General features: G+C 33.5%; 4 protein-coding genes across 5 annotated transcripts in view; 3 read left to right on the top strand and 1 right to left on the bottom strand.

Moving 5' to 3' along the window:
- Nucleotides 1-206: 206 nt before the first annotated feature.
- On the top strand, nucleotides 207-4,837 carry LOC123003835. Of its 2 annotated transcripts, XM_044396853.1 has the most exons (5): nucleotides 207-1,735; nucleotides 1,797-1,926; nucleotides 1,972-2,130; nucleotides 2,177-2,344; nucleotides 4,627-4,837. In XM_044396853.1, the coding sequence occupies exons 2-5, from the start codon at nucleotides 1,873-1,875 to the stop codon at nucleotides 4,780-4,782; spliced, it is 537 nt and encodes a 178-aa protein (XP_044252788.1). In that variant the 5' UTR covers nucleotides 207-1,735; nucleotides 1,797-1,872; the 3' UTR covers nucleotides 4,783-4,837. The 2 variants fall into 2 exon arrangements, with proteins under 2 accessions (XP_044252788.1, XP_044252787.1); XM_044396852.1 differs by having other exon boundaries at nucleotides 207-1,926.
- A 3,272-nt stretch (nucleotides 4,838-8,109) lies between these two features.
- Nucleotides 8,110-8,755, top strand: LOC123003938. Its single transcript, XM_044397007.1, has 3 exons — nucleotides 8,110-8,331; nucleotides 8,377-8,541; nucleotides 8,587-8,755. The coding sequence occupies exons 1-3, from the start codon at nucleotides 8,191-8,193 to the stop codon at nucleotides 8,749-8,751; spliced, it is 471 nt and encodes a 156-aa protein (XP_044252942.1). The 5' UTR covers nucleotides 8,110-8,190; the 3' UTR covers nucleotides 8,752-8,755.
- Nucleotides 8,756-8,764: 9 nt separating this feature from the next.
- LOC123003936 (ATPase family AAA domain-containing protein 5) lies at nucleotides 8,765-12,141 on the bottom strand. The gene is made up of 4 exons (XM_044397005.1): nucleotides 10,893-12,141; nucleotides 10,126-10,844; nucleotides 9,097-10,075; nucleotides 8,765-9,048 (listed from the first exon to the last, which is right to left on the bottom strand). The coding sequence occupies exons 1-4, from the start codon at nucleotides 11,867-11,869 to the stop codon at nucleotides 8,802-8,804; spliced, it is 2,922 nt and encodes a 973-aa protein (XP_044252940.1). The 5' UTR covers nucleotides 11,870-12,141; the 3' UTR covers nucleotides 8,765-8,801.
- A 74-nt stretch (nucleotides 12,142-12,215) lies between these two features.
- Nucleotides 12,216-13,629, top strand: part of LOC123003937 (E3 ubiquitin-protein ligase MARCHF6) — a 6,415-nt gene continuing 5,001 nt past the window's right edge. Inside the window, exon 1 of the mRNA XM_044397006.1 lies at nucleotides 12,216-12,412. The gene's annotated coding sequence lies outside the window, so the exon portion shown is untranslated. The remainder of the gene's footprint in view (nucleotides 12,413-13,629) is intronic.

Genomic DNA, 13,629 nt, shown 5'->3' with positions numbered 1-13,629 from the left:
TTTTTTTCTTATTTTGACCTAGAAAACATCCAAAAAAAATTTCACGTTTTTTTCAGGCACTCTGTATATTCAATTTTGACAAGTTTTACTAAAACTGACAAATTTTGAGATAAATAATTCATAGAAAATTTATTACAATAAAATATTAAATTGAAACCAAACTTTTTGGTAAAGAATAAATAAACAAGTGTAAATTTCATGAGATTTGTTGAAATATTCAAGTTCATATTGTGCTGATTTAATCTGAAAATGTACATAATTATTGATTGCTTAATTTTTACACTGTTTAATAGAGAAAATAACCAAGTTTACTTTTTGAAAATCGAAAATGATCATTAAAAAATATACAGGGTGGTTTTGAAAATATTGGCGAAATTTTACAGTGTTGGATATTGACATGCTAAACAATAGTTATTTATTATACAAGACGATAAAATTGAATTTTATCTCTGAGAGCAATTTAGCGTGGAGGAGTCAGCCGAGTAAAAAAGTAAAATTCAAGAATGAAATCTAATGTCAAAGATCGTTGGCAACTAACAACCGCAGATAAACAACAATGGATGTATTTTTTATCATCTAGACGATAAAATTTCATTTTAACATGAAGAAAAGTGTAGATAAAATTCAATTTTAACATAGATTGAATAAAATGTCTTAATAAAATTTTTCGTAATTCGCACCGTTACCGAGAAAAAAAACTTAGATACCTTAACCTTTTATCATAATGTTTCGGACTGGAATTGTGTTTTTTGTTATTTTTTTATATTTAAAATGCGAGAAAAGTTTATAATTATTTAATAATAATAAATAAATAATACAGATTAAACTTGACAATGTTTAATTCTTAAAAAAAATATTCACTATACTTGAAAAATTACAAAATTTTGCAAAACAGATTATTAGGAGAGATTTGATTTTAGGTAGAAAGATTTGCTTTTATTTTTGCCAGTAAATATTAAAAAAAATTAATTTAGGTAATAAATTCCCCGGTTTAGCCAGTTTTCTTCGTGCAAAAACTGTAAAAGCGTCTCGGTCTCGTGTCAACTCTTAAAACCACTCGGCCTTTAATTTATGTCCTCAGAGCCATTAACTGTCCACCCTAAGACAAGCACAAAGTCGATCGCACCCCAATTAAAAATTCCGCATCCCCCAGCCTAAAAAACCCATCCTTTTTTCGTTTAATTGGAGCAAACAGCTTCAGAACGCTTACACGAGCAAATATTAACAAATGTAATTAAGTTGCTCAACGGCCAGTCCTCCAACAATAAGATAACCTATTAACAATAAAGCAAATATTAACATCGTATACATGACCCAACTATGTAATTTCGTATTAACATATGAATAATCTGTATGGTGTTGTAATTAGAGTGCTATCTGGCTGCGAGCACATTTAACTTAATTGCATGCAAAATTTACACACACATGTAGGAATTTTCCATGAAAACTTGGGGAAAACTGTAGTTTATGTGAATAGACGATTTAAAAATTGTTAAAGTTGTAAATACGATTCGGGGAAGAACCGAGTGGTTTCACGCCAGAGGGCGCTAAACCGGATCATCCCCGTTTAGCGAATACTGTATAGATATAATGAGGTTACGGTAATGGCGGACTCGCCAACATGGCGTCAACATACAACTGCCATTTTTATTTCCGCGTTTGTACATAAATAACTATGATAATCAAGTAGGTGAACAAATAAGAGTTGTAACTAGATAGAACTGCACTTTATATTGTAAGCAATCACCAAATAAATAAATTATTAATAAGCTAGTTGTTAAACCTTCTCCACCAAGGCCAAAACATGTGTTTACACATTTTTTCGAATTTTTCCAACACATAAAAGAGGAGTTTGGCAAAAATCGCCACAAAATGCGCTCAATCCTTTTTTTCCCACTCATCACCGGAGTCGCGTTTTGCGCTGATGTAAGTTTCTCGCTTGAGAGTTGGCAACACTGTTGATTTTTCCAGTCGGGTCCAGTGGGCCCAATCACACTTTATGAGTTGAAAAAATGCGAACCCGACATCAACAACATCGATTTGGAGGCGAAATTGGAGACGGCTGACGACGGGAGTAACATCCTAACGGCTTCGTTCACAATCCCGGAGGATTACGGCGAAGAAGTCCAAGTAAGTCCAAAAAAAATCAGCTTGGTGGTGAGTATAGAAGTTACAGTTTCGCGTCGTGGCCGATAAATGGGAGAACGACGACTGGAAGAGGAATGTGTGGAGCATGAATCCGGCTTCGTTTCTCAAATTCATCAGTGAGAATTTGGAGAAGACTTGGGGGAACTTCCGAGAGGCGGTCGAGCCGAAAATTGAGGATGCGATGAAAGTGCCAAAGGTGTTTTTGAGGGTTTTTAGCCACTTTTTCAATTTTAAACTTTTTTTCCCTCGCCTCAAATAGCTCGCAGCAGTTGACCGGGGTAGCATCTATACAGGGTGTTCCACCTAAACCCCACTTTAGAAGTATTGGGAGTTGGAATAATCATATTTATTTAAAAATTAGTACATAGCTATAAACCATTAAAGTCCTCCTAAATGAAAATATTTCCAAAATGGCGACACTTCCGCTTATGCCGGAAGTCGGTCTCAACTTTCTTATTTTAAATGGAAAGCTATATTTTTTACTGCGTTTTTAGATCAATCGGGTTATTTTAAGGGAGTTTTCATCAGCTTTCCCTATACCCACATTTAGCCGTTTTTGAAATATTTGGATTTTTTCAAAAATTTTTGGATCTGCACCTTCCACTATAAAAATCTGCCGTTTTTTAAGATTTTAAATTCGTTTTTTTTGGCGTTTGAAAAAGAAAGCTTAGATCCCTTTTTTGGTGTTTTCAAATTTTGAAAAAAAAAATAACATATCCCAAAATTTTAAGGTTACTTTTGTAATAATTCAAATACTCATAACTCAATTTTTTCAAATGAAATACCCCAATTTTTATTTTACTAAATAGAAGAGAATTTAATTGTGCATTGATCTGTATTAACATTCCCTATACCNGTATTTATTTGGAAATTGGCACATAGCCATAAACCATTAAGTCGGTTTCAACTTTCTTATTTGAAATGGAAAGTTATATTTTTTTACTGCGTTTTTGGATTAATCGGGTTATTTTAGGGGAGTTTTCATCAGCTTTCCCTATACCTAAATTTAGCCGTTTTTGAAATATTTGGAGTTTTTCAAAAATTTTTGGATCTGCACCTTCCACTTTAAAAATCGGTAACTCTGCCATTTTTTAAGATTTTGGATTCGTTTTTTTGGCATTTGAAAGAGAATGCTTAGATCCTTTTTCTGGTGTTTTCAAATTTTGAAAAAAAAAATAACATTCCAAAATTTTAAGGTTACTTTTGTAATAATTCAAATACTCATCTCAATTTTTTCAAATGAAATACCCCAATTTTTATTTTACTAAATAGAAGAGAATTTAATTGTGCATTGATATGTATTAACATTCCCTATACCTAAATTTAATAATTTTCAAGTTATGGACTGTTTTTTAAGACTACAGAAAATTTATTACTAGCCAAACCCGTTTTCACATAGTTTGCTATGGRTATCAAAAATGTCAAAATTTTCTCTAAACAAACGTCAACCGTAAATTACTATTTGACAAATAATGCCAAAATATAGAGAATCAAAGTTATGCAAACTTAATTATTATTGATAGGTTCTACCATCATTATTTAAAGGTAACAAGTGAGAAAAATTTATTTTTGTTTAATGAACGACATCATAATTTTGTTACACTCTACATAAATACAAAATAAATTAATTAAATCTAAGAGCTTTGACTCTTCATATTTTGGCACTATTTGTCAAATAATAAGTCACTGTTGACGCTTATTGAGAAACAATTTTGACATTTTTGATTTCCATAGCAAACTATACGAAAACGTAATAGATTTTCGCAGTCTTAACAAAAAGTCACCATAACTTAAAAATTATTAAATTTTGGTATAGGAAATGTTAATACAGATCGATGCAGAATTAAATTCTCTTCCATTTGGTAAAATAAAAATTGGGGTATTTCATTTGGAAAAATTGAGTTATAGGTATTTGAATTATTACAAAAGTAACCTTAAAATTTGAGGGTTTGTTAATTTTTTTTTCAAAATCTGAAAACACCGGAAGAAAGATCTAAACTTTCTCTTTCAAACGCCAAAAAAACGTATTCAAAATTTAAAAAAAATAGCAAAGTTACCGATTTTTAAAGTGGAAGGTGCAAATCCAAAAATTTTTTAAAAATTCTAAATATTTCAAAAACGGCTAAATTTAGGTATAGGGAAAGTTGATGAAAACTCCCTTAAAATAACCCGATTAATCCAAAAACGCAGTAAAAAATATAGCTTTCCATTTAAAATAAGAAAGTTGAGACCGACTTCCGGTATAACCGGAAGTGCCGCCATCTTGAAAATATTTTCATCTAGGAGGACTTAATGCATTATGGCTATGTACCAATTTTCAAACAAATATGATTATTCGAACTCCCAATACTTTTAATATGGGTTATAGACGGAACACCCTGTATTCTTACTCATTCATGCAAGTGTGTGTTTTGATCAGTGTATTGGTCCGAAAAAAAGTTTCACTTGCATGAAACACAACAATTAATTTTTATTTAGGGGGAGTACAAGTTGGAGAAGCACCAGCAGGAGTGGCACGACGTGGAGTTGTCTCAAGTGATTTACGGGAGGTTTTTGGCCACGGTGTACTTGATCGCCGGCGGGGAGGAGTTCGCCTGCCTCCAGGCCGAATTGGAGACTTTCGAGGAGGAATAACTGATTTATTTTCTGTTGTAATTTGCTGATTCACACAATAAATTTCTTTGAATTTCTCGTGTATTATGTATTCGGTGTTAGCCTTAACTGTGGACATAGGACTGACACGGCAACTTGTGGACCAACAAAGAGACATAAATATTTAAGAGAACCGCAGTTTAGAGGAGCACGTCCGGGCCAACCCATATAATTTGTGGATCCCTCGAGGGTGAGCCGACTGCAGTCGTACGATGCAGATGCAATTCAGAGGCACTGTTTCGTTCAGAGAGGTTTTTTAAAGGTGAAAAGGCGAAGCGATGGATTGGGAACACGCTGATGAAGGGGTTGAGGCATTAATTATGCAAAAGCCGGACCCAAATCCCATCTTTGCTGAGTGAAGACTAGACGACAGTATTGATTTTTCCTGACGGAAATGGTAACAAGATTCAAGATTCAGTTATTGTTTATTCTAGGACTGCAAATAAAAAGATTTGATTTTATTTCGTCCCCAAGTCATCCAAAAAATATGCGTTTTTAGCAAAAATTGGCAAATTTTATCGTTTTTATCGGCCGCACATTTTGAGAATTTTTTCCACTTCAATTGTAAGTTCGATAAAATTTAAAAATTAAATTTTGAAAATTTTTAGTTTTTAAATAGCAAAATTTTTTGTACCCATGAAAACCGATTTTTCAAGTTTTGAGTTATCGCCTAAAATCTATTATCTAGTCTAAATGCAGTTTCTCGCATTTAAAAAAAAAAACTAAAAAATTCATGAAATGTAAAATAAAATTATAATTTTGCTAGTGGAAACGACCTATAATGACTAATATTTTCCTCCAAGACTAAATAATAATAATAAAGATTTTGTCGATAGAGTTTTAAAAATTTGTTTTTCGAAATAATTTCGGTATTATGAACAAAAATGACTAGTCTAAAATTAATAATAAAAAAAAACGTGGTAAAAAATCTGACAAAAACAGATTCTTAGAAATTGAAAGGTCCAACAAATAATTTTTGAGTTGTCCGGAGACCTTGAAAATATTTCTTTATTTTTTGTAAAATATCGTCGACGAACCCGAATCTTTGACAAYTTTCGAGTAAACACGAATCTTAATCAAGTAACAATTTTTGTACTCCGGAACCGAATAAATTTAYAACAACAGGATACAGTTTAAAACAAGGAAACAACCCAGGAAATGTTTGTCGAATGAGTTTGACAAGTTTTAAAAAAACAGGATTTTTGACGTAAAACGTAATTTTCTATCTGAATATGTGCTATTAGGACCAATTTTCAAGATATTTTTAGCGCGAAATCCGGAGGTAACTTTGAGAAGGTTTTTTGAAAACGAATCTTGTGTTAAATCGTTAGAAAAATCCAAATACATTGTTACTTTTTATTTATTATAACCGACAATTTTTTGCCCAAATTTTAAACGGTATAAATATGAATATGTACTATAAAAGATATTTAATATGTAATTGAAAAACAAAATCCAAAATATTTAGTTTTCATGTTTTCAAAATGAAAAAAAAACTCTAAATTTATAACCAAAAAAAATGGTAAATCCCATTATCGTTTTTTGCACTCCTGGGTCTGAAAAAATAATAGTATGTATTTTTTTTTGAAAATTAATTACGAAATTATAAATTTAAAGCAGATAAAATTTAAAAAATCTCAAAGAAATGGAATAATTATTCTTTTTCGGAATTTTAAAAATACTAAATACCACGTAACATATTCATTCTCAGAAAAGGTCAAAAAAACTTGATAAAAACAAATTTTTCATGTTAAACTTTTTTACAATTAATTTTTTAATTATTTCAAGGTGACTTTCAGACGATTTTTCTTTATCGTATGAAAATTGTCGTCAGATAAAGCCAAATTTTTGACAATTTTCGATTAATTGAAGTTAAATTAAATTTTCAATGAATGTAAAAATTTTAAACACGGATCTGAAACTTAAAAGTTTTGTTTTTGGGACAGAAAAAACTTTTCTGTAATTTTCTTTAAACAAAATTTTTATTTTATTTAAATCTGCTTTTTTATATCACCCTACATGAAAAAAAGATGAAAAAATACCACAAATGCTAGAAGCATGATTTTTAAAATTTTCTATATAAATCAATAACAAAAAATGTGTTTAAAATTCAATTTTGTGAAACATAAAATTTCTTAGTTTTAAAAAAGTTTAAACCTTGATGAGATAAAGACCAATAAAAAAATAATTTATATTTGTTCATTATTAGATTTAAAAAATCGATTTCATTTTTTGCCGCATTATACAGGGTGTTTTGTAAAAAGAAAAAAAAGTGAAATGTTAAAAAAATTCTATTTGTTAAAAAACTTTTACATTTATTTTTTGACATTTGACATGTATTCTTGATGATAATCTTGTATAAGTATATTTTTTCATAATTATTTACCTAAGTTACAAAAACTTTGGCAATAAAAGCTACAAATAACGTTACACAGAGTTGCAATTCAGGATATAGCCCCTTTATTTCCTGTTCTGTAGTCTATGTATAGCAAAAAAAAACATGTAAAGTTATTTTTCCAACAGAAATAAATAAAGTCAAAGAGCAAAATTTAATCTCTCATAACTTCGAAATTTATATAAGTATATAAATCATACCAAGATAGAATTTTTTTAACATTTTTTTCATGTTCCTTGTATCTTATTTTACTTGGCATTGTTCTTTTTTTGTCTTTTTATAAATATTTGTCGAGCAAATTAATTATTCAAAATACATTTATTTCGAGTTTAAAATTGTGAAAAGAATTCGAATCATGCTTATTTTTTCCATTTTCGAGCAATCGACAGACAAAAACTTATGATTTCCTTATTTTAATTAATTGAATGAAACCTAGTTTTCAAGAGTCCGGTACAGAGAGGTAGTTATAAAAAATAAACCAACTACAAATATTTCATTTATTTAATCTCGTTTTAAACTGTTAGATAGACAAAACTTTGCTTAACTTTTAAAACTGACAAAAGATTATTAAATTTGGAAAATATTCCAAGATGGCGGCGGGACGAAATATGGCGTTAAACCCGCCGTCGCACCTGCGATGGAGCCATTATCCCCCGCAAGTCTATCTCCATCACCTGTGACGTCCGCATTAAATTCTCCCGTCAGAATCTTGTTAAATTTTCATAAATACATCTGTAACACCAATTCATCACCGGAAACTGTAACGACCTTTGCAACAACATGCATTTTTTAATTAGCAAAGACACGTGAATTTTTTACCCCCGGTGCACATAAAAGCTTGTTTGTGCAACGATGCATCAAAATGAAATTTTTAGCAGTCGTTTGTGCACTGCTCGGGGCGGTCAATTCGGAAGCGCAGGTAAATTACATTTTCCGCACAGTGCGGAAAAGTAACATTTACGCACGGGGGGTTCCAGATCGGACCAGTGGGCCCCATGAACTTCCACGAAGTCAAAGATTGTGATCCCGTAGATAATAAAATTGATCTTCAAGTGAAAATTAGCTACAGTGGGGACCAGAGTGAGAGTGCCTCGATTGCGTTTAACCTACCTGAAGACTACGGAGACGAACTTGAAGTAATTTCGCTTGAGAGAAAAAAACAGTTTTAGTGAGTTTTTTAGGGCTATTTGTCGATCGATAAGTTCGAAAATGATGCTTGGAAAAACGGGGTTTTCGAGCAAAGTAAACCCTTGCTTGACTTTTTGGAATCCTTTGGTGGACGAGCTTGGAAAAACTTCCGAAATGAGATTCAACCCAAAATTGAAAACCCGCGACAGATCCCAGCTGTATTTTTTCAATTTTTTTAACAAAATTCTCATTTTTGGTTTTAGGGTGAGTACAATTTGGCCTCCTACAAGGAGACTTACCTCGATTTGGACATGCCCCAAACTTTCTACGGCCGATTTAGAGTCACAGTAATCGTCAGTAACTCTGATGAGCCCCTTGTTTGTAAAGTGGTCGAAGTGACCATCACTGAGCCCGCCCCTGGATTGTAATCAGTAACCAAAAAAATAATAAATGTTTTTATTTCTCGCATGTACACAACTCAAATTTTAAAAACATCACAGGCCGACTTATAAATGCTGTCACTCCCATGAACCCCTAAATTATTCAAATAGCTATAAAAACGGTTCCTCCTTTTCGTATTATGTGCCGCTCGCTCGAATTCAGACCGTGCTATACTCCTCAAAGCCGGCATGTAATCCAAAGCCAAGTCTCCTCGGTGTAGACACTCGGCCGGTAATAAAGCTTTCTGTAATCTTTGCTCGGACCCGATCTGTTTCAAGCGCCACCTACAATCAAATTAATCAATGGATAATTGTGACAAGTAACAAGGCCACCTTCGTTCGTCTTGACCCGGCAGTGTAACATCAAACTCAACCCTTGAATTATCAAAATTATCCTTAAAATAATTTATTTGACCACTTAATAAAAATTGTGCTATTTCATTGCTTAAATCAGTGGAATTATTAAAAAGAGAGAAATTCTCCTCAAGGGTCAGACTATCCTTTTCTTTGCTCCGCCATGTCCGCTCTAAACTTTCCTCAAACCGGTTTTTCCCACAAATGACGTCAGCAAAAGCCAACGAATCGTAACAATTGACTAAAGCTTGAAACTTCACTTTCTCGGTTTTCCCCCCCGTCAAATCACAATTTTCCCGATTTAATCGATAATTGGAAAAGTCGGGCATATTTAAAATCCTGGGAAAGTTCCACCACATCAATTCAAAATTATTACAGTGTGGCCAACTAAACGACTTAAAATTGGTCAAGACCTGACCCACACAATTCGAATGTGTTTGAATCGCGTCACTAGCGCCCTCTGTGTCCAAACCGAACAAGTTTGGATCGTCTTCTATATCAATTGACACACTAGTGTCACCGCCAGTGCTACCAACATGATTTCCGTCAGGTTGACCACCCGATGTGACCCACAGTTGTAATTGCAACAAAGTCCGTCTGATGTCGCCCCTATTATACGCTAGTAACTCCCCAAGTGACTCAATTTTGACAAAATAACCTTCAATCAAACACAAAATTTGTAACCAAACTGTCAAAATTGACGTCAAAGGCGAGAAATGAAACACCCGACAATCGTTTATGATTCTTTGGATGGCGCTAGATGGCTCATCGGTCGTTGTTAAAACAATTGGTCGTTTACTCGTTGACATTATCTGCGAGAGGGCAGCACTGAAACCCTCATCCTGGTCGAAAACCACGTCCACGTCTTCGACCAATAGGACGCATTTGCTCGTGTTTTGTTTTTTCTTAACTTGATGCGATTGGGTGGCTTCTTGTAACTCTTGAATGAGACGTTTACCTGTCAATTCCCGAAGTGAAAAACAGTGCTGCCAACTGAAAAATACAAACCGGTCCGTTTACTCGATGCGTTGACTTCGAGGATGTTGTAGCCGAGTTCGCTGCAAACGGCGTAAATGGACGAAGTTTTGCCACTTCCGGGGGGTCCCTTGAGAATTACAGTGTTGCCGGATGTGGTACTATCGCGACTATCGCTGTCGGTAATGTCGAAATCTGATTCGCTGTTGCGTCTTTTGTTTTCTTTAAGGGACCAATGGGAAAGCCAGGCTTTTAAAGATGAGACGACTTTGTGATTGCCGATTATGTCGAGAGAGGTCCTCGCTCGGTATTTTTCGGTCCACATCGTGTGTTGGTGATTTTCACCGGTTTTTACCGCAATTTCTGGGGGTTTTTCTAGGGGATTTTTCTTTTTACGACCGCGACGTTTTGGCGTTACCTCTTTCACTGTTTCAATTTTATAACCGCTTTTCTCATACAACGAATTAAATGTCTTATAAACCGGATAATTGGGATTCTGTAATTTTATTTCTTTGATAACTATTTTTAAATTCGTTATTTTCTTTGGGGCCACAAATTGCTCTTGGAAAATTTTCTTTTCACCATCGCTAATATTGAGCAAATTGTCAATAACAGAAGGCATAATTTGCTTTTTTTCGTCTAGACTTGTCAATTTTAAATCAACTTTGGGTAAATCCCAAAAAATATTATCCTTAGATATTTGCTGGACGTGACTTACAATCGGAAAAACATCAAAATCCGGCTCTTCAGTACTAAAAAATCGAAAAATTATTACTAGGTTTAGAAATATTCTCACCTACAATTGCAATTTTTCTATTTCTTTCTTCAATGAAGAAGGAATACCACTCATCAAAAACTGTCTTTTTGCTTCCATTGCTTCCGGATCTAATTTCGGTTTAGGCACAGCTTTTAAGAAAACTGGTGCCACTTTCATCTTCTTCTTCCTTTTCTTCTCATCGTCAGAATCAGAAAGTAAAAAAAAAACATCGTATTTCTTCGGTTTTCGTTCTCGTAATACTCTCCGTGAGGCATTTTCGTCGGAAACAGAGTTGGCTGGGTCTATGTCAACTTCGACGACGTCAATGCCACTGTCACTAGACTGCGGATTGACAGAGGCATTGTCAATGACAGGGGAATTTTCAACAGCGAGAGACGCATCATCAGCACTTGCCTGGGTGTTGACAGGGGCATTTTCAACAGTGACGGAGGCATTTTCAGCACTTGGTTCGTTGTTGACAGAGGCATTTTCAACAGACGCTTTCTTGTCTATAGCCAACTTGATCTTAAATTTCCACTTTTTGACATTTGGTGTCAATTGAACACAATCTGGTGCCTCGTTTTCACTGTCACTGTCAATGACAACACATTTGCTCCTCCTTTTAGTGACAACTTCATCGTCACTTTGACAATCAATATTCAATAACTTTTTCAACCGTTTTCCTCTTTTTTCGAGCTTGGAAGTGATGCAGTTGCCGATTTCCTCATATTCTCTTTTACGTTTGGCAGCCCCCTTGGCCTCCGCCCAACTCTCAAACCGACTTTTCCTCTCCTTTAAGACACTTTTAACTGAGGCTGTTTCCGAGTCATTTGAGTCAATTTCACGCCCAGGAGAATTCCCCCCGATACTCCGATGTCTGCTGTTCATCATAAATTGAAATGCGTTGATTGTGGAGGACGCGGGGGGCCCATTGGAGAGAGTTTGGGGGGTACCCTCATTTGATTGCTTGTTTTTCTTGGATAATTTTTTACCGGTCTTAGTCGGAGTTGGGTCCTTCATTGTTTCTAAATCATTTTTTGCTTAGTTAACATTCTAAAAACTGCACTAAAACACAATACACAATACTTGGCGCCAAATCATCGATTTGTTGACATGTTTTGCTGAATTTGAGGTTAAATTTCATGTGGCTAAGGTTACGCAACATAAAAAAATATCATAATTTACTAAATCAGGCCCCAACATCAATAAAACGCAAATTGTGACTTTTCTTTACACGAATCTTAATTGTTTTAAGTATGAATTTTAAGATAAAACATCAAAAAAAACATTAATTTTACTAGTGACTCGTGGTTTTGTCATGTTGGTATTTTTCCCAACCAGGCAACAGTTGCCTTCCTGAGTGAAAGTAAACGTCAGTCTTGTGGTATTACGTCAAAAAATAAATCTTTTCGTCCTCAAAAACCTAAAAAACGTCTCAAAAATTGCAGTTTTCTGTCGAATTTCAAGTTTTGGTGATTACGTGACTATGGATCTTTAAATTGGATCCATAAATTACATAATGTTCTTCACATTCAACTAGTTTCCTGTGCCAAAAAACATCAGGTAAATTTTTGTCCCTGCTTGTTTATTACGATTTTTTTTTGTTAACTAATCGTGAAAATCAATTTGTGCGGTATTTAATCCTATGATAACGATTTCCGCTTATCGAAAAATGTGGGCCATTCGAGGTCTCTGCCCCCAACACATGGCCTGATAATGCTAATTTGCACTCCATTCAGTGGGGGCTACAAATGTACTAGAAAAATCCTTGTTTACGATTGAGAGAACTTTGATACGGCCAAGTGAATCATTGGAACAATTCCCAGATTTTTATTCGCGTTAAAAATAAATCCCTTGTCAAAAAATGACTAGACTTAATGCGTTTTTATCACTCTTGGACATAATTAGTTGATAAAAAGCACTGTTTATTTGCAAATGTAACCTTGAGATAAAATTCAATAAAATTGTGAAAGTGAAAAATTGATTTGTTTTGCTGAAAACAAAAAAAGTGAATAAAGTGGTCGCTTTGTTTTGTTTTCGTTTCAGTTGTTCCCATGGGTGTCGCGTTTTGAGAGCAGATAATACAAATATTGTTTTACTCTGGAACTGAATGATAAACAATTTGTTCAAGGACAGGGTCGGACTAATTAAAAATTGATTCAATTCGATTACGTAACAATGATTGGAATAAAAAACACGCACTGAAGGAACCGTTACGGTTACGAAATATAAACTTGATTTTTTCGAGAAAGTTTGCTTTTTTAAATTATTTAAAAAAAGTCATAATAATTAAGTGAATAAAGCATGTCATGGTCACAAGGTATTATAGAAAAAAATCAATTAAGTTGGCCGAGCTTCGATTTTTCAAAATATTTTGTCTCACTTCATCACATACAAAAGACAGTTTTCTGTCTCTTTTCCTAGTATTACACAGGCGACTCAAAAAATGCTTGAAAACAATCTTGAAAAAAGTTATATTTACAAAATCTGAAGTAACAAACTTATTTTATTCACATTACATCATATTTTATTAATTGTTTTTTTTTTATCTATTATCAGCTTTAGCAGCTTTTGAATAAAAAATATACAGAATGATTTTTAAAAAGCAGCAGGCGCTGCATAGAATTTTTTATGACCGGATTTTAAAAAATAATTAAATTAAATAGCTTTTAATTTAGTATAAGCTGACAGTTTTAAAATTTTTCTAAATATCAGATGTCATAGTATATTTTGGGCTATATTGAACTTTCTAATTTTAATAGAAACTAGATTTTATTACC

The sequence above is a fragment of the Tribolium madens genome, unplaced genomic scaffold, assembly GCF_015345945.1.
Source record: "Tribolium madens isolate multiple individuals breed KSU strain unplaced genomic scaffold, Tmad_KSU_1.1 Scaffold_1;HRSCAF=32;Tcas5.2_LG8, whole genome shotgun sequence".
Classification (NCBI taxonomy): Eukaryota; Metazoa; Arthropoda; class Insecta; order Coleoptera; family Tenebrionidae; genus Tribolium; species Tribolium madens.
Note: the sequence above shows the minus strand (reverse complement) of the source record. Positions and strands in the feature narration are given on the sequence as shown.